Below are 23,533 nucleotides of genomic sequence, written 5' to 3'. Positions count from 1 at the left end.
GCATAAAAATATTTGGTAAATTTTAAAATTTGGAAAAAATAAACCTGTAAGATATAATTGAATAATTATAAAACCAAGAACAGGGAGACACTGTCTCCTTAATCCTTCTATAAGAAACTTGACATATTTCAGGAATCTTCATTCCAGAGCACCCTCTGCTGGAAGAGGGACTAAAAAACACTTCATCTCTTTATTTCTAGTTCCTTAAACAAAATGCAATTAACTTTAAAAGAAAAGATATTCAATCATTCACAGATTCAGAAAGATAAGAATTGCCCCCCACCAATACTTTTGATATTCTATATTAAATAAATCATTCACAATTATTCTTAGCTAGAAAGTTTTCCAGCACATCCAGGAACCATCATCTTGGCTCTACCTTCCTTGACAAAAGAAGGAATCTTTTTAGGAAGGCTGGACTGGCAGCTAGATGGCATACTGGAGAGAGTACTGATTTTAGAGTAAGGAAGACTTGAGTTTGAATCCTGACTCAGATCGGTTGTGTGACCTTGGGCAAGTCAGTTAACCTCTTGGTCTGTTTTTATATGTGTAAAATGATGGAGCTGGACTCCATAGCTTCTAAGGTGACTTCTAGCTCTAAATCTATGAACCTATCATAGTGGGAAACAGAATGGAGTGTAGGATGAAAAGACAGGAAACATGGTGGGTCTAGAGATGTTATCCGGGAAAAGAAAACTTAGGGGAGATCTGATAGTTGTCTTCAAGTATCTATCTGTAGGGCTGTCATATGGAAATAGGATTCACCTGGTTCATCTTAGCCCCAGAAGGCAGGCAGCACCAGGAATAACAAAAAGGTCCAAGTGTAGAGAGGCAGATTTAAGACTGATGTAAGGAAAAACTTGTTGATAATAATGAGTAGAATGGGCTAGCTTCAGAGGCAGAGGAATTATTCTCACCAGGTTACCAAGCAAACTCTGGACAACAACATGTTGGATATGTTGTAAAGAAGAGTCTTGTTCAGGTATAGAGTCTGCGTATGATTCTGTATGAATGAAAGATTACTCCCAGGTTTTGAGTGTGGATGACTGGGAAAAAATGGTGGTGTCAAGGTAAGAAATGGAAATGAAGGTTGGCACAGGAGAAAAGACAAAGAATTTATCCTTGGTTTGAGAGGCAACAGGGCACCAATGTAGTTCCTTGGAGTCAGGGACTTTTGTTTTTCTACACAGTGGGAAAACCACCTACTGAGGTGAACTTCCCTTCCCCCTTCTCTTGACTCTCTGGTCACCTATGTGCAACATAAGAATTCACACTGTTTAGATGACCAGGAAGTCTTCCGTTCCTAGTGCATATAAGTCTACCAGGCCTTACATTCACTCGCACTGCAGCCCAAGGTCCACTTAGCCTTATCATCTGTCCTGCCTCTATACCTTCCAGACTCCCGGGCACTGTCACCTGATCTGCTGATACAACTTAAGAATTCTTCTTCTTCTTCTTTTTGGAGGTGGGGAAGGCAGGGCAATTGGGGTTAAGTGATTTGCCCAAGGTCACACAGCAACCTAAGAATTCTTAGGCCTTGCCATTCACTGAGTAGCTGAATGTGTTGTCTTTTCTAATTAAGAGTGATAGTTCCTTGGGAACACAGGCAATCTCACTTTTTTATTAGTATCTCTGGAGTTTGGCAAACAATAAGTGCTTAATTGTTGCTTTTTCCATTCATTCATCCACTGTGCTGGTTCACAGTAGAAGTTTAATAAATGCGCTGATTGATAGTAGGGTTGTGACTGTTCTAACGGACATCCTGAACATTTTGAATATGTGGAGTTTGACGTGAAGATAGTATATACAAGTAGACATGCTCTGAAGACAAAAAGGGAGTCTGAGGTTGAGTAAGGGACCAGGTCTAATGAGACTTCAACTCATAAGCATAGAAGCTAAAAAGCCTAGGCTGTGTGGTAAATTTCAATGAAGGAAAACGCAAAGAGATTTGAACTTGAGAACTAAGCCTTGGAGAGGTAGCATAATACAGCGAAATATTAGGAGGGAAGGAGATTGACGAGAAGACCTGGATACTAGTCCAAGCCGTAAGACTCTGGGCACTGCAGGAACTACCAAAAAGAGGGCTGACAAGTGTGCTAAATACCTGCATACTTATTTGTGAAGCTGTATTTTCTCATCTATTTGTGTCTGTGACTTAAGGGACTAGATCTGTGATTTCACTGGAATGAAATTAGATAGTGAGCTTCTTGAGGACAGGGACTATCTTTTGCCTCTTTTTGTATCTCCAGTGCTTAGCACAATGCCTGGTATATGGTAGGTGCTTAATAAATGCTTAATGACTGACAATAAGGCACTCCTAGGTAAAGAAACTCCCTCTCTACTTATGCAGGTGGGTACCTTCTCTGCAACTTACTATCTTAGAAAGTCATTTGGAATACTGAGGTTAAGTGACCTACCTTAGGTTACAAAGGTCCTGTCTTTCAAAAGCAGAACTTGAACCCAAGTCTTTCTTGCCAAGTCATTTCAAAACCATTTGCACTCCAGTCCTACTCAGACTCAGCCCCTGGGTTCTGATGGGTAAGCTCTCATCTTTTCTTTCCATTGGAATGAAGCTACAATGCCTCCGGTTATTTCCACTCAACCCTGATTTCCAACTCTCGCTGCCCTTTATGTGCTGTCTTCCTCTTTTAGAATTCAAGCTCCTTGAAGGCAAGGACCATCTTGCTTAAATTTATTTATAACCCCAGCACATTTCACAGTGCCTCATAAATAGAAAGTACTTAAATGCTTTTCTACTCATTCATTATAAGGAAGGCTCTCTATCAAATATGCCATATTGCTCTTCACCTGTAAATTGCTGCTGTAAAACAGAACCTATATTTTTGATGTTTCATAAAATATTAAAGCCCATAGCTATCATTTGCAACTGAAATTTATTTTGCCAATGATTTGGGTTTTTTTAATCAATCAGTAAGAAATCGTTAACTATATACAAAATACAGAAATAGCAGGTCAAACCTGTGCTTTCTGTTAGTTTTGCACTTGCTTCCCCCCGCCCACTCTGGACCCCTTTGGGTCTCTTTGCCCTTACTTTGCACTGGTAGTTCTTCCCTGATGTCAAAGGATGCACAAGGGAAGGTAGAGACACTTTCTTGCTGGCTTCCCCCTCTTCTTCCCAATCACTCTTTCCCTTCCACCCCACCCCACCCCAGCCAACATCTGCCATCTGCTCAAGTTCTGGCTATATCAGAAGATCCTCTCCTCTACTGTCAGTTCAGCAAAAAAAGGGTACAGCAGGGCCTCGGCCAGTGTGATCATATAGAAAGGAGTATGCTCTAATATCTGGTTCATCAAACAGCTGGACATGCTCCTGGGAGTCATGCAGTGCATAACTCTTCCTATCCATGTAAAGATAAATAAGGCAAGTTTCCTGCTCTCAAGAAACTCAAAACTGAATGAAGGAAAGGACAACGAAACAAATTAATACAGAATGAGAAAAACGCACATAAGGGGTATAAAGAGCCAGCCGAGTTTAGCATAAGGAAACCTGACTTCCAACCAGGGTATAAAGACTTCAGAAGGTAGTATTTTAACTGGACTTTGAAGGACAGTACATTTCAAAAGGAGGTACATAAGTTGTGGTATATGAATGTAATGGAATAATACTATCATGCTATAAGAAATGATGAGCTGACAGACTTCAGAAAAACCTGGAAAGACTTATATGAACTGAAGCTGAGCAAAGTTAACAGAACCAGGAAAACACTGTACACAGTAACAACCACACCATGAGATGACTAACTTTGATAGACCTATCTCTTCTCAGCAATTCGAGGACCTAAGGCGATTCCAAAAGACTCATGATGGAAAGTGCCATCCCCATCCAGAGGAAGAACCATGGAGTTTGAGTGCAGACTGAAGCAGACCATGTGCTCTTTTTCTTTTTTTTTGTTTCTTCCTTCTCATGGTTCCTCCCATCAGTTCTAATTCTTCTTTATAGCATGACTAATGTTAAAATACATTTAATATGAATGTATATGTAAAAACTATATCACACTGCAACTCTCTTGGGATGGGGGAGAAAATGTGGAACTCAAAATCTTATGGAAGTGAATACTGAAAACTAAAAATAAATAAATAAAATTTTTAAAAAGGAGGTATATGTTGAATGACAGCATTTTAAGTATAAGGAACAATGTAAGCAATAAAATGAAAAGTGGAAAAGTAGTCTTCAGAAAACTACAACTAGTTGAATTTGGCTGAAATACAGGGTACATAAAGGGGAGTAGTAAAAAGTTGGAAAGGTGGAATCATAGATTTCAGGCTGAAAAGGGAACTTCAAGACATCTGGTCATAGGATTTAATAGGATCATAGCTCTAGAGCTTAAAGAGATCTCAGGCCATCTATTTCAACCACTTACATTTTACAAGATGAAGAAGCTAACCCCAGAAAGGTTTAAGTGACTTATCAACCAACAAGCATTTGCTAAGTGCCTATGTAGTAGGCACTGCTTTGGGTGCCAGCATTACAAAGACAAAAGCAACAGTCTGTATGCCCTCCAAGAACTTATATACATTATAGGCTGATATAAGGCTGGAACCTAGTAATGAATGGAGCCAATCTAGATAGTAGAGAAATGCATAAATATAAGTGGTAGGCAAAAAAGAGAAAGACACATACCTATACGCAGATTCAGTATAGGCTGAAAGATCTAACAAATTACCTTCCTTGGGTCCAATGGCTACATTTATAGAGTCATAGAATCTGTAGCTAAATCCAATATCCATATTTTATAAATGTGGAAACTGAGATCTAGAGAGGCGGCATGACAAATAGTATGTAATAGAACTGGAATTCAACCTCAGGTTCTTTGACTCTTAAATCTAGCGCTACATCAAGAAAACCGTAAGATGCTGCCAAACAACAAAAAACCTAAATTCATTAACCTAGTCCAAACCAAATGCTAGCTTAGAAAAAGGAACCATCATGAGTGTTTTGGAAATGAAAACAACTGTAACCATTTGATTTATTTGCGTGGCTGAAAATTTAGCACCCTCCAGGCAATAGGCAAAAGGGCCAATGCTTCTCCCTGAAGTGTAGGTCACTCCAAAATATACGATGTTGATTAGCACATGGCAACAATGGATGCCTCTGGCCTGCCTTCAGGTCTAATTCCTGAGCTTCTGGGACTGCCATACATTGGTGAACATGAAAGGACTCCTAGTCAAAGGTGCAGTTTGTTATACTTTGCTGCAAAGGTTCTGTGGTAAACAGGTCTATAATCACTTCACCCATTCATTTCAAGTTAGGAACCCTTGAGAAATGCAGGGCAGGAATAGGCCACACCCAGCATAAGCCCATCTGGACTGATGTAAATCTACTGCATCATTTAGGGCACTGATTCTATATGCATCTTTTAATGAGACTCATTTTACAAGTCTTATTAAACTGTGTGCTGAGCCAGTGTGCTCCTGTTACTACTTGATTTATGACAGTGTGTGTGTGGTCCAGTAAATATGCCCTTTGGTTTATTCATGTACTGATGCATTCTGAATCATTGTCTGTCTACATTTGCATGTTCTTTCTCTTAACCTCTTGCCCAGATCAAAACAGTTTCTAACACCTAAAAGTCAGCAGTTTTTTCAAAGTGATTACAAAGAGGATCTGAATGACCAAAAAGCTGCATGTCATACCACTAGCAAAGTTTTTAGGGATTTTACTAGGACGAGTAGCTTTTCAACCCAGTTTGCTGTTTTGTTTCAGTTAAGCTGATAGTGTCTTCCCTTATGGCTAGTGATACTTAACCTGGGCTCCATGAAGTTGTTTTTTAAATACTTTGATAACTGTATTTCAATATAATTGATTTCCTTTGTAATCCTATATATTTTATTATACGTTTTAAAAACATTATCCTGAGGAGTCTACTGGCTTCACTAGACTGACCGTTCAGGGGGTCCACAACACACAAAAAAGGTTATGAACATTTCCTTCAGATCTTTATGATGATTTATACTAATAATCTGCCACTTTTTGTTAATGTTATTATAGTGCCACTATAATAGTCTATCAGAACTTAAAACTGAACATCCTATGTAACAGATAAATTGGCATCGTGGACAGAGCTGGCCACAGAGTCAAGAACATTTGGATTCTAGCCTCATCTCTGAAACATAGTGCTGTGTGACCCTTGCCAAGTATCTTCACCTCTCAGTGCTTTAGGCAACTCTTGAAGAATAAAAGTTGCAGAAAAGGTGATTACCTTCATTGGTAAAGGGAGGCTTCTCTATCAATGAAACCGCAGGTTCAGTCCCTATCCCTATAGTACCAACAGCTTTTCTCTTCTTCAGGTGATTAAGAATACGTGACATTTGATTTTGTCACCTCAAAAAAATTTCTTCATAGAAACAATATAACCTGGATCTTAAAAAACCTGAGTATGTGGGAAATAGGACTTGACTGCAAAAGTTTGATTTGTAGGCAATTTTCCAGAATCATTCACAAAGAAAGACCGATACGCATCTGATTTTGGAATGCTTCCTGAAATACACTCCATCATTTGCTTTTAGCAGCAGCAGATTTACCTTTCCAGCTGAAAACACTCCTCTTTTACCAAATATCTCTGGTATGAACAAATAAGAAGGAAGCAAAACTCAGCACAGTTTGGGGTACTAGAAAAAATTTTGGTAGAAAAAAAATTTCAAATGTTCCCTCTATATTTGGGGGGATAAAGTGTGGTATAGCTGAAGAGCACCCTATTTGGCTTCAGAGGACCTGTGTTTGAATGACAGTTCTGTCACTTATTACCTATGTTCCCTCTCTGGGCCTCAGTTTCCTCACCTATAAAATGGCTTAGATGACCTTAAAGGTCCCTCTGAATTCTAAAATCCTAAGATTCTAAGGGGAGAAAAATTACTCTCAATTTATATTTTACAAAAATAAGATATATAATTTAATGTATTCACCATGGGAAAATATACCCAAAACAACAACAACAAAATAACTGCTTATTACCCAGAACAAAACTGAGACTCATGAGCATTTTGTACTGTAAGCATTTCCTTGGATTCTTTCCACAGACTGTGAGTGAAATGCAAGTTAAGAAATGAGTCCAATACCAATGACATAGCCTGGGGAGTCAAATTCCATCAGATGCCTGTTGTTGTCAACTTGATCACACAGAATGGTTTGTAATGCTTATTGCATCAAAGTGACAGTAAACAAAGTCCACTTTAATTAGTGGTATTTTGAAATGAAAGATCCTATGAAAAGAAGAAAGGGAGGGAATGAGGAAGGAAGACAGCCAGGAAGTACTGCCGAGGTCTGGTTTTTAGCAAGATGAGCCTAAAATTTACCTATCCAAGCTGGGTGACACAGAGGCAGAGAGGATTAAAGTTAGCATGAATATGTTCACATAAAGAATCCACAAGATGTGTTCTGTAGTTGGAATCTGGGTAAAAACGTATGCTCCAAGGGTTAAACAATACCTCAGCTCCACCCATCCACTTTGGCTCATCAGGAAATTCGGCACATAAAATATCCTCTGCTTGATCAGTCCCCAAAACGTGGTAGAATAGCTTCTGGTGAAGATTGGTGGATGTCTCAGTGCCTGAAAGAATTAAGCAATTCAGTTTAAAGCCATCCTCTATGATCCATTCTATTCATTCCAGATAATGCCCTACATTTAGAAAGCTGAGTAATGTGTCCACCACTATTTTCCACCCATCATACAGATGGGAGTTAGCCCACATATTATTTATACTTAATTGCTGAACGTTATAAAGTAGCATTTAGCCTAATACTTTTTATTCTATAAAAATAGCAACCTCACCTGTTAAATGAAAATAAAATTGATATATCCTCACATAACCAACTTTAGGATACTTAGTGGTTTACGTGTTCCATTCCAGATATCTGTAATAAGACCACTTACAGCATTGCCTTTGGTATTTCAAAGGACCCTGCCATCTAACAGCATGAAAATGCATTTGAAGTACTTTGGATAACTAGTACAGCCTGATCAAGAGTAGAAAAGGACACCAGCATTCTCAACCTCAATCACCACTAACCATCATTATTACTGTAATGGAAGATTAAGAGGAAATAATAACTGCTATTCTTTTCACAATTACAAAATCACTCTGTGCAACAGACCATATGCCAACTGCACACATTTGATATAGCTAGTAATTTCTAAATTTCCAACATCTCTCGAGCACTTTGCACCCATAACACGGGTAACTGTTGCGTAGCAACCAACCTTCTTACAACCAACATTCTCATCCTGCTGCCCAATGAGCTCTCTTTTACTTCAAAGGCAGCCTCTAAACAAAGATATTGTAAGAATCCAAAACAGAGGGAGCAAAAGCTGAAGGTTGAAAGCAAAGAAAACCACTACGACATTCAAGATCAATGAAGCTGGAAAAGCCAGTGATTTCTGAACTATGACAGAGTACGACTTGTACTGTGATGGTTCCTCCTATCAAGGGCTAACAAGCAAGCCATGATCCTTCCTCTCACTGCAGAAAGAAGAAAAGGAACGATAGGTAAGTCTACCTGAGATGATGACATTCTGTACTATCTTTCTAACATATTACAGGTCAAAGAAGAGCAGGTAAGGACGTGCTGTAAGGAACTTCTATAACATATTTGCCTCCAGCAATGCTACTACCCAAAGCAACACTAAACAACTGCAAGGTTCTGTGATAACCTTCTCAAAATCCTCCTGTGCAACTGGTATGTGACAAGCTCTCTCCCACCCATTTGAATAGGCTTAAGGTGGGGCCCCAGGTGGGGCCAGCTAATTAGATCTTTGCTGATCTGATTAGACCTTTGCTCCTAAATTTGCCCCAAACCCCTAATTACTAGGTGCTAAGCAGATGCGGGTGTGAAGCTCCCAGGGTCCTCAGGGGAGGTGGTAAGACCAGAGCGAATCATAGGAGCTTAAGTTCTGGTTGCTCAAAGGACGCTTGATGATGTCTGAAACTGTATAAGAAGAGAGAACACAGCTTGGAGATTGAGACTTGTTGGAGCCAGTCACAGCGACAGCGACAGAAGCCAAAGGAGCTGAAGAAGCAGGCGCTGCTGGTAGCAGGGGTGACCCAAGTGCAGACAGGGGAGTGCTGAGCAAGGGCTTGAGGCCAGTGGGTAATCTTCTTACAGGAGGGGGGAAGCACGAATATGATTTGGTTTAATGTCATCATGTTTTTCTGTAACCGCCTGGTTACTCTTGTGAGGCAGACTTATTGGGCCTTGAAGCTTTTGGCCAGGATATCGAATTGGGGGCACTGGTTCATGGGTCTGCTACTTTGGAGCTTGAATAAATGCTTTAATTCTTCTGCCTTCTACTTAGAGAATTCCTTACATCCTGCGGTTCTGAACCATTCAGGCATATACATGATTTTCTTCGAAATCATGAATTCTGCCTTCATAATATAGCAGTATAACTGGTGCTCTGGGGAATGTTACCCTAGACTGACGTAACCCTGGAAGATACTTAGCTTTTTGTCATCAATTGCTTCAAAAAGCCTTCTTTTGTGATATGCATCATTTCTACCATGATCTTACCATCACTTTTTCCATCCTGTTTGGGATAGCAGTTGTAGAACATCCCCTTTCCATCATGGGTCCAAGCCATGCAACTGAACTTGACTCTTTCTAGAACATCTGGAAGATCCTTGGGTCCATCAACTTTCATAAATTTGATAGTTACCCAGTCCGAACCACTGGAACTTAGGCCATAGGCAAAATATTCACCATCTTCACTGAATGCATAGCCTGTGGGATTATGAGGAAAAGTCAGCAGAAGCATACACAATATTGTTAGCATTTTTCAACACACTCTTTTGCTCTCTGAACCAAAACATCTTCCTAATATTGGTATTTTACACTAATCTCAGATATAAAATACATATTTAAAGTAAAGCATTTCTAAAATTTTTTTTTTAGAATTTTTTATTTATACTGTAAAGGGAATGAGGCAACAATTTGGGAATTAATGAGTGAATCGCAATGCATATCAAATAAAAGAAACTATTTGTAGCCATTGTATATTGGCGAATAGATTCCAAACTGACTGAGATCGCTCTTCATAACAACATATATCTGAGCATTCAAACATTAAAGCATATGGCCCATTACCTCTGACTACACAAGTCCAGGTTTAAAGCAAAAATAAGCATTTAAATGTTACTCACTTCAACTGGAAAAAAGAAAGGAAAAACAGCAGTTTTTTGGTTGGTGGTACTATGGCTAGTTTTTTAGGATCATGGGAAGATAGAAAGGGCTAATCAATGAGCAAAGTTTCTTTTAAGGGGTGTGTGTGTGTGTGTGTGTGTGTGTGTGTTTAAATGCTCCTTGAGGGCATTTTCATTTTTATCTTAGCAAATACAGTGCCTTGCACATGTAAGTAATTAATATCTTTGAACTGAATTATAACTTTTCCCTTCAATTTTCATTTAATTTTAATGGTTAATAACTTAAAATATTTTATACTTTATGTTACACATAATATATAATTATAACATACATATATATTACATATATCATAATAACACAATTTAATATAATATTTTATATAATATTTCTAAGTGTCTATATAACCCCCTGGTACCATGTCACACACAGCTGGAATCCAATTAAGAATAGTGGAACTGGAGATTTTCCCTTTTGTCTAGGTTATCTAATATGTGAAAGCAACCATAAAAAAATTTATGGTTTCAGACATTTTGTTTCTCTTTACACTGACTTTCTGGTCATGGGAAGCTGACTTTGTTGGAAAGGAAAATTTCACCTGGCAAGTGATCTCTGCCATAGATTGGTGGTAGGACCACGGGCATATCAGCACACCTTTCTGAGCCCCAGTGTCTTCATCTATAAAATGAGTGGAATGGTCTAGATCAGCAGTGTCTAAGTTTCTCAGTAGTGATAGAAATGAATATAAAGCTCAAAATTCTTATGTATGCAGGCCACACAAACGTATTGTAAAAAAAGAAAAGTGGACCTAAACAATGTAGTCTGACCACACAGCAAGAAATTTCAAGCTGTTAGACCCTACTAGTCTAACTCATTGAATGCTAAGTATTTTAGTTAGTTTTTTTTTTTTAAATCAATAATTATCTCAAACAGGGCAAGGTAAGCAGCAAGCATTTGGCAGTATGTTAGATGCCTAAGAATCAAATGATTCCTAAGGTTCCTTGGAGCTCTAACATTCTATGGTACTATCATCAGTCAATAATTACAATGCTATAAATGTTTTGATTGGAAATAATATAAATAGCAACATGTTATCTGTTGTGCCTCAATCTTAAATGCAATGGAAATTCCTTATGTTTTTCCCTTTGAGATGATTACCAATATATTTTGTTTGTACATAGTTATTTGTGTGCTGTTTGCTCCATTAGACTGAGAAGTCCTTGAGAGCAGGGACTATTTTAAGGCTTTTCATTATATCCTGAAATGCCAAATTAAATGAGGTAACTGTGTATTAAAACTCCAGACACAAATTCAAGCTGAGATTTCACTTTCAACACTGGTCAGTGACTATCATCTAGACACTGGCACACATTAAATTAATAGTGGTTCAGAAAAAGGTGTTATTGGAGAAAAATGCCTCAAAGTGGTAATTCATTTGCAGGCAAGAAAGGATCTCTGAAAATATCTGATATAATAAGGGCCTATGACACCTACCCAATTTTTCAAGAATTCCTCTAGTGTGCCAAATCTTGAATTCTGGAAGGCTAAACCTATGCCAGCTGCTTTTCCATAAAACAAAAGAGACTACAGGGAATATAATGAATCTACTTTTTTTTTTCACTGACAAGTATGCTAGAATTTTACCTCAAATTAAAATTTCCCACCTTCTACTGGACAAACCCTTAAGAGTAGATGAGGGTGACCAGAAATACATATTCTTTCACCTAGGACTGCACCCAGGATGGTGTCAAGTAGAGGCAATGTGTCCTCCCCATCAGCTGGTGAGAGAGTCCTCTTTAGAAATAATAACCGAGAGAAGTAGAAAAGCATAGTGGATAGAGCTACCTGAAAGTCGGGAAAACCTAGGTTTAAATTCTGACACAAAGGATGTGTGACCCTGGGCAAGTCCTTCAACTTCTCAGTGCTTCAGGAAACTCTAAAATTATAATTCTGCAGAAGAGCTGTTGATGTACATTGACAAAGGGCATTTTCTCATAGAGAATTCCTTACATCAAAGAAATCATAGGTGTGGCTCAAAAGCAAAAATAAGTATCAAACCTATGTATTAATTTTTCCTTAAAAATCTATACCCCCCAATCTTATGAAAAAATGCTCTCAATCATCACTGATTAGAGAAATGCAAATTAAAACAACTCTGAGGTACCACCTCACATCTAACAGATTAACTAATAGGACAGAAAAGGTGATAAATATTGGAGAAGATGTGAGAAAACTGGAACACTAATGCATAGTTGGTGGAGTTGTGAATTGATCCACCTGTTAACAAGTTGGAACTATGCCGAACGGGCTAAAAACTGTGCATAACCTTTGATGCAGCAATACCATTACAAGTTCTGTATACCGAAGAGATCACAAAAAAGGGAAAAGGGCTCATATGTACAAAAATATTTATAGCAGCTCTTACTGTGGTGACAAAGAACTGGAAATTGAGAGGATGCCCACCAACTGAGGAATGGCTACACAAGTTATGGTATATGAGTGTAATGGAATCCTATTGTTCCATGAGAAATGATGAGCAGGCTGATTTCGAAAAACATGGAAAGACTTACATAAACTGATGCTGAATGAAGTGAGCAGAACCAGGAGAATATTATACACAGCAACAGTAACACTGTGTGATGATTAACTACGAGAGACTTAGCTATTCTCAGCAATAAAATGATGCAAGACAACTCCAAAAGATTCATGATGTCAAATGCTAACCACATCCAGAGAAAGAACTATGGAATCTGAATGTAGATAGAAGCATACTATTTTCACTTTTTTTTCTCTCTCGCATGGTTGTTCCCTTTTGTTCTGATTCTTTCACAATATGACTCATGTGGAAATATGTTTAGCATGATTGTACATGTATAACCTATATGAGATTGCTTGTTGTCTTGCAGAGGGAAAGGGGAAGGAGAAAAAAAATTTGGAATTCAAAATTTTACAAAAATGAATGTTGAAAATTATCTTTATATGTAACTATTAAAAAATACTAATAAGGTGAAAAAAATCTGTACTCTCAGGGAGGACAGCAAGGTGTCCCACTGTCAGAGGAATAGCCTTTTGGCAATTTGACTTACATCAGCAAAATGCAGACTTGGTAAAATTAGTCACCCTATCATTCTTAAGACAAGTTAGGTCATTGCTAACAGAAAAGATTTCTTTCAAAGACTGCTGCTTTTTTCCTACATTTCCAAGCCAGAAATTATGACTGCTCAACAAATACTCCATACTCCTAAGCATGAGATGTTTCTTTCGTATTTCATCATATAAAATTTTCTCTTCTGACACTTAAAAGCCTGCCTCTAAGTTTTTTTCCATGTCACAAGAATGAAAGACACAGAGCTAAACAGGTCTAAGTATCTGTGAGAAATCAAAGTAATTCTATATATTATACATATTATAAAAATCATTAGGTAGCCATGGCCCAAACATGATGGGTCACTTAGATTCAAGTGAAGTATAGCCCTTCTCTCTGGATCCTCCAACATCCCTATTTCCCTGTACCAATGTATTAGTTGCTGTATGAACAGCTTCTCTTATACTAAAGACTAACCTTAAAGCAACCTATCATTGAACTGCAAACAAAGTAGGGAGCCAGTTCTAAGAGAAGAAAACAGAATATGTTTATTTTTTCCTATGTTTGACAAGTACTGTTCTTTAAGTTCCTAAACAAAGCATGTGAATGATTCCCATTTCTACTTCATACCATCATCAATATGGAAAAGCATGACCTGCTATTGCATTTTGATTATATCATGTGAAATTTTATTTTCCTGATATAGAATGAACACATCCAAAAAAAAATAAAAAGAAAGAATTGACTTACAATCCACACTCCCAATAACACAGAAGCCTGTATCAGCTTTCTAAAAAGCACTGGACATGGAGTCAGAGGGCCTGGATCCTAAACTTGGCTCAGACACATATGACCTACAGCTTTGTACAAGCCAATTAATCCCTCTAAGTCACAGTTTTGTCATCTGCACAACTGAAAACGATGATTTATAAGAGTCTTCCTAGCTCAGATCTAATTCTAAACTGTTAGGAATTCAATGAGATATTCTATGAGGCTTGCTCACCTCGAAGAGCCACAGTGCCATCATCAGAAAGCTTGTTTGGATCAAGGAATACCCTAGCTTCATCATCTAAGGAATCTTGTACATATAATACTCGTTGGTTTTGCAGTCCTGTATTATAAAAATGAAAATACCTGGAAGACAGATAGGATCATTATGTAGTTAAATTTTGTTGATATGTCTGTATCTAATACACACAAACAAAAAAAAATGCAGCAAAAACAAAATTTTAAAAATCACACAGCTCAGGTAGAAATCTACAGGAGCATAAGTAATCACCTTACAAAGCTGCTTGAGTGCTGACACAATGCACTACTGTAAACAAGTAATATGTACTCAACATACGTGTAATGACTTAAATTGAAATTTGTCTTACTCTTCCTCAGAATCTGGATCCATACTCGTGTCACCTGGCAAATATTTTTCTAGTCAATTATTTTTCAGGGACAGTTTTATAACTGGAGATGGATCTCGGCCAAAGAGATGTTATTCCCACATTTAAAATTTATAAATGCATGAATTTTTATAAAATGCTATTTTTGTAGTACCATTTCTCTATATCCTAGAAAAATATTTTTAAATAACAAATTAAAAATAAAATGACACATACCTTTTTCCTTTCTTGAAGTGGCAGCTATACTTAGGATAGTCATATAATTCAGTCATTCTTTCTTTGTATAAGCCTCTAACAGGGCACTGCTCAAGAAAGGGTACTGTAATCTTATTTTGGGCCTCCACAAAAGCCTAGATTAAAAAAATAAAACAGGATACAAAACAAGTCAAATACAAAAGTTTCTAATAAGAAATGCCATCCATCAACACAATCAAAGCATTAACAAAAGGTACTTATCCTTTCCTTACAGAGAAACGTATAAAAATGAGAGATACACACAAACATAAAATAAAGATCAGGAGTAGAATTTACTAGGGAATAAAAAGCAGGGGTAGTAATCATGATCTCAGACACAGTTAAAGCCAAAATAGATTTGATCAAAAGAGAAAAATAAGGAAACTACACTATATGTCAGCCATATTAATCAATATTGTTTTGGACTATTTAAAATACCTAGACAGTATAAGGTTAGAATATTGCTGTGGTGCAAGGAATGATGAGTTAGTGGACTTACATGGAAAGACTTGGACTTAGGAAGATGCAATCCACTCTCAAAGAAACAGAGGACACAGAAATAAAGAAATAGTCTTACAGAGATGCATGTACATGTCTATGTATAAATTATAGATGTCTAAGTATATGTATGTATGTGTATACATATATGTATATGACGTGTGTACGTATACACACACACACACATATATATCTGTGCTTAATTGTAGCCTTCTTGGGGAGGGGAAGGAAGGAGGGGAAGAAGAGAGTAAAAAGTACACAGCAGAGAACAAAAGAAAACTCACAAGGAAGCAAAGATGGACAGCTCTAAATATAATGTGTAGTATTTATTATATACGCTTTCTTGAAGTGGAAATTTATTGCTGTATATTTTGAATCCTCTCTTATGTTCTGCTATGCACATGACAATGCTTTTTTGCTTTTCTTATTTTTTATTTAAGTTTTAGTATTTAAGTTTATAATGTTCCTTTTTCTTTCCTTATTGTGTATTTAGGTTTTAGTATTCAAGTTTAAAATAAATTAATAAGGAAATTCTAAGTAATTATTAGATTTTTGCTTTCAATATCTTGCCACCTACCCCAAAAATCTCAGTTAGAATTTTGAGAATGACCATTCCCAGCCCACATAGCTGCCCAGGAGCAATGTTCAGTCTCCTAATAACCTCAAATTCCTTTGTAATAAATAGTATAAGAACCACCAATCAAAATTATTTTCTACGACTTTATATAGCTGGCCGAGGTGATCTGCTGGCATCACCTTTGAGAACTTGGGTTACTTTCTAGCCGCCTGGAGTAGACAGCTTTCATAGAAAGCTCTGCACACAAGGGCACTTCAAATATAATGGACACCTCCTACCTGTTCACACTTGCCTCCAGCTCCCCAGCTCCTCCTTGGACTTCTAATATTGTTCCTCTTCTCCTACCCGATCATCCCTTCCCTATCTTCCTGTCCAACTCCATCCTCTTAGGCAGCAAGACTGCAACCCCATCAGCTCAAAGAAATGTTATCAGCAAAGTAGTTACTACAACAAGTACTGCCTTCCAGAAATGTCCACCTAAAGGTAAGTATGTAGAGAGAATACTAACAACCAAGATGGCGGATGAGAAAATGGATAGAAAGCCTGTGGGTATAGTATAGCTATAAAAGAAAGGTGAGTGTCTGCAAGAAAGACACTGACGTGATCTAAAAGATTTCATGCATCCCTCAAAATGGTCTGCTTAGTCTGCAGGAATAATTTATAGCCTGGCTGATTATAGTGAAAAAAGATAGGAGAATAAGAGCAGGGAAATGTTAAGAAGATAGAATGTGAACGCAGATCGAAAAAGGAAAGTAAAGAATAAAGGATCTGAGATTTCTGGTCATACAATATTATCTTTCTAATTTTCCTTTTATGATTTTGAAAAAGAATTAATATAAAAGTGGGTGGCTTCAATTTCTAAAGCAGACTCCATGCTATAAATATCAGCACTGAGGTATTTTAAAAGCCTTTCTAGTACACTAAAAGGATTTTGTAAAAAATTCACTACTGAGCCAAATCATGCTTTATGCAACTAGCATCTTTTTTAAAAAAAAAAAGCTAGTCACCTTCCAAAATTTAACTGTGAATATTTGAAGTTTCCTCATATCCTGAATTAATCAAATTTGGTTTTCTTCTTCTTTCCTCTGTATTACTCTTTGGTTTGGGATGTTTTGCTGATAGAAAAAATTACTTAAAAATCATTGATCTGATTAGAAAGACCCTACAAAGCATGCCCAAGTTTGATTTAAGCAAAATATATGCCATTTGGGAGACTTCCTAGAACTACAGAGCTAGGCACATCAATTTCTTCATCTGTAAAGCAAATGAGCTTTACTAGATAATTACTGAGATTCCCTCCAGCTGTGTTCTATAACTGACAGCCCCTCAAAAGATAAACAAGCCTTTCTTTGCTTTAAGGTGATTGACTATCTTCAAAGTATACATATTTTGTTTTTACAAACTAATATTGTGTTTACTCTCTCCAGAACAAGTCTTACATGAATGACTCACATTTGGCTCATGAGCATTACAGTCTTTTCTGTTTGGCGGAATCATGGAACTATCAAATCTGAAAAGAACCTCCAAGGCCATCTGGTACAACCCCTTCCAAAAGCATGAATCCCATTTACAACATGCTGAACAAGTGGTTTTCCAATAATTTTTTTAAAACAACTTCAAGAACAAGGTAAAGATTAATACCATCCAAGGGAGCGGATTCCATTTTTAGCCAGCTTTAATTGTTAAAAAGTTTGTCTCTATGTTGAGGCGAAATTTTCTTCTAGGCACCTTTAATGAAAGAAGCATATTTGGAGTTGGAAAGGACCCTAAAGGTCAAACAGCTCCCCCCACCCCCCCGCCCTTCTTATTATACAGATGGGAAAACAGAGATATTGAGTCAACTGACCAAGGTCAAACATGTACTAGAGTAAAAAAGGAAAACTGGGTTTCAAACCCAAGTCTTCTGACTCTAAATCCAATGTTTATCTCATTATACCATGCTATCTCATAGGACGGAGATGGGGGGTGTGTGTGGGAGGGCAGGTTATAATGTCCATTTTTGTTCACATGCATACTCTGTCTTTAATTTCCTCACTCTTCCCTATGTCTTCTCCTTACAGAATAATTGGCCTAGTCGAAGGAAGGAAGGAAGGGAGGGAGGAAGGAAGGGAGAGAGGGAGGGAGGGAGGGAGGAAGGAAGGAAGGAGAGCCTCTTCCTTGCTCCCATAAGTAGAGGTATTACACCAGGTTCCTTTCTTTGTCCTCTTGTCTTTCTAAGCTGTCTCCACTGCCAATCTTATCTACTCCTGAAGCTTCAACAAGCCCCTCAAAAAGAATGACTCCAAATATTCCTCTCTAATCCTGACAAACCTCATGAGATTCAGGCACTGTATTTTCAACTACATCATGAATAATTTTATTAGGCTATCCCACCAAAAATCCGAGTTATGGCTAAAAGTCAGTGTTCACCTTCTCCATAAACCAAACCAAAAGCAGGACTTTATGACTTATTATCTGTAAATAGCACTACTCATTTTTTCAGACTTAGGTTTGAAAATTTAAAATTATTTTTGAGGCTGAAAGAATCTTTGTTGAAATCACACAGAAATAGAATTAAATTAGTCAAAAAGTATTTATTAAGCACCTACTATGTGCCAGGCACTAGATGCTTAGGATAGAAGTATGAAGAATAAAACAATCCTTATTCTCAACTCAAGGAGTTGAGATTCCAATGGGAGAGATAGTTAGTACACGTAAAAATATAAACAGCATAAAGTTTATTTTTTACAAAAGTGTTTGTTTATCCCAAGCCAAGACGAGCGAAAGCACAAAAAATTGTTTACTTTTCTAGTATTCTAGATGTATACAGGAGTATTCTTAGATGATCCTGGATGAATGTTGTATATAGTAAAAAGAGTACTGGCATTACAGTCATCGAACATATGCTCCAATCTTGACTCTGCTACTTCACTACCTGTATGACCTTGGATAAGTCAATCTTTTTGAGCCTCGGTTTCCTCACCTATAAAATTAGAAGGGTAGACTAGATGGCAAAACTTGAAACATATTAGTTCTATGGCTTCTGGGCAAATCATTTAACTTCTCAAATGTCCATTCCAACCTATCTTTCCTAACTGATTTCCCAGCTAAGCTAGCCACGTTCCCATATTCAACATCCCATCTCTAGCCACTGGGCCTTTGCCTCAAGCCCTTTCTCTCCCTACCCTGTTCCTGGAATGCTCTTTCTCCAAGTCTTAGAATACCTAGTCTCTTAAAAGACTCAATGGATGGATACTTCCTACAAGGGACTTTCCCCAATTCCACCATTTATAAAAAGTTATCCCCTGACCCTGAAAGTACTTTATATTCATTCTGTATTTTCTCATTGACATACATTGTTTTTCCTCAGTAGAACGTAAACTTCTCGATAGGAAGGTCTTTTTATTTTTTGTCTTTTTATCTCCAGTATTCAATACAGTTTCTGACACACTCTTAAATGGGTCTGTGATCTCATCAATTTGGGAGTTACTTCTAAAGATCACAATTCACTCATGTCTGCTTATCCTGTGCAACTTTCACCTGCGTCCTTCCACAAATTCACAGCAGGGGATTTTCACAACATGCTGGAGAGAGATTTCTTCCAAAATGTTAAGGGCACCAGTGAAGCACTCTGGCCACCCAGCTGTCATCCTTCACTCTCTCCACAAGAGCAGAACATCACCTTTTTCTATCATACAATTTTTTTAAACAACATCCTTATTAATCTCCTTCTTAAAATGTGGTGCCCAGAACTGAATACAATATTTTAAGATGTATGTGGTATGTAAAAGGCAAAGTACAGTATGATGGTTACCCATCCTGTTCTGGAAACAATGTAAAGCCTCTTGAATTAATCACATTCACTTTTGGGGGACTTCCACATTGCAGTGTTATCTCATATTAAGCTTATTAGCAGTACACTAAAATCTCTAGACAGTTTGCACATGAAGGTAAGGGCCTAGTCTCACCCATCTTGCATCTATAAAACTGATTTTTTTTTACCTAAGTACAAGATTTTGTTATTTTTTTCTTTAAAATTTAATGCTATATTTAAGATATCCCTCTTAAGTTATCACAATATTTTTGGTTCCTAATCATCCAATATAATGTGTCTGCTATTCTTTCCAGTTTTGTATCCTTTACAAACGTGATAAGTATCCCAAACTCTGTCTCTTTCTAAGTTACTGATCAAAAAGGAAGCAGCATAGAGCCCAAGAACAGATCCTTTAGGCCCTCCCCTAGAGTCTGCCTTTCCATAACTGCTCCTTGGGTCCAGCTAGTCATTCAGTCAACACTGACTACTTAATAATGCAATCATCTAACCCATCTTTCCATCTTAACTATAAAAATGGCCGGAGAACCTAGCAAATATTCAGCTGAAATCTGGACATACTACATTTACTGCATTCCCCTAAAATAACTATACTAAGCATTTTCAAAAAAAGAAATGAAGTTAGTTTTTCATGACCTATTTTCAATTACACCAGCCCCCTCCTTTTTGAAATGTTCATTAGCCAACCCTTTAATAATATGTTTTAGAATACTGAATTTAAAATAGGGAAAGCATTTGACCTTTTCCAGGCCTGAAGCACTCTTCCCTTTCCCCATGATCTTTCAAAGATCACTGAAAATAGCTTAGCAACATTTGAAATTCACTCGGAACCAAAGATGTAGTTCATCTGGCACTGATAAGCCAAATTAATTGAGGGAATCTGGGAGCTCTCACCATTTTCTCATTCATTTCAAGTTTCAACTCCTTATTAATCAATTTTATCCAATTCCTCCCTGTTCAAAGATCACTGGCCTTGGCACAGAAAACAAGAAACGTAAGAATTGAGTAATTCAGTTTTCTATCCATCATTCCATCTGACCCAAACAGTGACCTTAATCCTTCTTTGACCTTTCTCTTATCCCCAAAATTGTTAAGAAACCCCATTTTGTTGTCTTTAGAATTCATCACCAATTTTCTACAAGTTAGGTGATCTGCCAAGGTCACACAGTTACCTAGAAGAGCTGAGAGTAGAAAAATTGAGGGAAGCAGAGTAAGATGAGGTTGAGTGACTTCTAAGAATATAACATAGCTTGAACGAAAATAAGGAGTCCAGGATGGTGGTGATTTTTTTTTCCTTAAAAACATTTTCTACAAGTAACCGAAGTTTTTCCTTAGTTTACTCTCAGACCCTAGTAGACCAGGTAGCAGAGCCCTGTCTGTAAGGGGGCAATGGGCTCTGAGAACCATGGCAGAGTGGGCAAGAGGACTATCAGCAGACTTGAAGCAAACACCAAAGGCATGAAGGGGATGAACTAGAAAGAAGAGGGGAAGGGGAATGGAGAGCCTTGGATGTACTAGAAGCCAGACTTGGCTAGAGCACTGTATATGTATGTATGGGGTGGGAGGAGCGGGGGGAATGAAATTGACTAAAAGAAGGTCCCCTTCCCACTGAGGCCTAACTATCCCACTACCTGTTACATTCAGCTTCCAAGAGAGCTGGAGTGGTCTGAATAAAGTGCAAGAAAGTGTCTCCTTAACTTTTGCTAAATTTCTTGCACCTTCGTTTTCTGATTATCTTCCTATCAAAATTTCTAGGACCTTGAACTCCCAATGTAAGGACTAATACTGTTATCATCACTACACAAACAAGTCCCTCCCTCATTACTTTCCCTAGTGAAGTCTGTGACCTAGAAGTCAGAGTGGCTTTATTGCTTATCTTTTGAACTGAATTCTCCTACTGTTTATCTTTTGAACTGAATTCTCCTACTGTACAATCTATTCTGCAATAGTTTGTCCCTGCCGTAGGAAGAACATCCTGAAACACTCTGGAAAATTCTCTGGGCCATATATCTTTTAAGCAAGACCTTCACAAACATCAGACCAATATGAGAGGCAGAAAACCAACAGTTAGACACAGTGATGCTGCCAAATCACCACTGACACAGAGATCCATGCAAACATAGCTCTAATAAAATTTCAAACTTTTCCCGTCTTCCATCTTACCACACCACTGTAAGAGAAAGGTGTAATTTAAAATTTCTCAATGAGCACACAGGAAATTTTTCAAAGGAGAAAATTTCCATGGCAACAAGTTATACAGGAGGCTCTAAATTCTGTGCAACAGGAAACACTTATCTTATTCTTCCCTGTCAGTCTCTCTCTCCTTTAAAGGAGTAGTCCTTTTACATTTTTCCCCAAAACACTGTATTTACTCTAAAGTCCCTTCCAGCTCTTAATCCTGACTTAAGTTGCTTCACCTCCCTGGGTCTCAGTTTCCTTATTTGTAAAATGAGGGAGGCAGACTGGATGGCCTTTTAAGTCTCTTCTGTCTATAAAAACAGGATCCTTTGAACACCACCCAGACTGGATTAACTTGCTAAGTCCAATATGCTCTGTGATTACTATTATTCTGAACACATTACCTCTACGAGCCTTTCTGTCTTAATACAATGCTAAATATGGAAAACTATTTACCTATGGAGAAATTAATGATATTACAAATAAAACCAAAATTTAAAAACCAATGAACAGACACTTACCACATACCTATGTGCTTGGCACCCTACAATTCATCATTTGAGAGTCAGTGTGAATTAGGGGATAAGGTTCTAGACTTGGATGTCAGAAAGACCTGGGTTTAAATCCTGGGAATAATAACAGCACCTCGAAGTACTGTTGGGAAGATCTAATGAGATTTATCCTAAATATTCCCAAAGGGAAAACAAAGACCAAAACCCCAAAGGGACAGCAAATCCCAAATAACACGTTGAACGAGTCCATCAGTACCTTGGACAGATACCATATACGATGCCTTATACTTAACAGGTGATTAATATATATCTGTTGGATCAAAAGACCAATGAGCTGGGCCTAGAAATGAATAGGAGGTGAAAATGGGATGGACTATATTTAGGAAGCTACCTGTTGACACCAACAATAAAATCCTCCCAGTGATGCTATATGGTTGTGAATCACAGAGTACAATTTCTGAAGAGTCAAAATTGTGGATGATCTGAAGGGCAATGGACAGACATGATGGATTTTAAGCAGTATACAACATACTGGCAACAACCAGAGCATAAGAAATGACATAAAAGGCATCATACCTGAATGGTATGATCAGAAAAGGGAGTGGACCAGTCAAAAGAGGAAAAGATGGACTGCACAATTGCTGCATTAGTCCCTAATGTATCAAAACATCTAGAGAAAGGACTCCAGGGATGCTGGATAGATCCATCATGAACGGCTTACAGGATGACACTGACAAGGATCACACAGTTCTAAGATACGGATAGGCTGAGATCTGCACCACTGGAGGGTATACTCATATCACTGAGATCCAAGATCTATCCAGTGTATCAATTCTAAACTAGTCTGTACTGAAAAGAACGAACACGAGGCAAAGGAGGCTAGAGACAGGGAGGCCAATTAGGAAACATTTACAGTAGTCCAAGCATGAAATGATAAAAACCTAGACTATAATGAAGGAGTGAGGATGAAAAAGTTTATAGAACACACATCTAGAGCCAGAAGTGATCTCAGAAGTAATCTAGTTCAAATGCCTCATTTAGGATAACTGACTTATCCAAAGTCATACAGGTGCTAAGCATAAAAGAAGGTA

The 23,533-nt window shown here is 37.7% G+C and overlaps 1 protein-coding gene across 1 annotated transcript in view; it reads right to left on the bottom strand.

The window, feature by feature from the left end:
* Positions 1-23,533, bottom strand: part of LOC118856567 (prolyl endopeptidase) — a 151,131-nt gene that overhangs the window by 110,972 nt on the left and 16,626 nt on the right. The window contains exons 3-6 of the mRNA XM_036766940.1: positions 14,849-14,982; positions 14,242-14,372; positions 9,527-9,736; positions 7,447-7,568 (exon numbers count right to left, since the gene is read on the bottom strand). Coding sequence (XP_036622835.1) covers positions 7,447-7,568; positions 9,527-9,736; positions 14,242-14,372; positions 14,849-14,982 — 597 coding nt within the window. The remainder of the gene's footprint in view (positions 1-7,446; positions 7,569-9,526; positions 9,737-14,241; positions 14,373-14,848; positions 14,983-23,533) is intronic.

This window comes from Trichosurus vulpecula, chromosome 7 (genome assembly GCF_011100635.1).
Source record: "Trichosurus vulpecula isolate mTriVul1 chromosome 7, mTriVul1.pri, whole genome shotgun sequence".
Classification (NCBI taxonomy): Eukaryota; Metazoa; Chordata; class Mammalia; order Diprotodontia; family Phalangeridae; genus Trichosurus; species Trichosurus vulpecula.
Note: the sequence above shows the minus strand (reverse complement) of the source record. Positions and strands in the feature narration are given on the sequence as shown.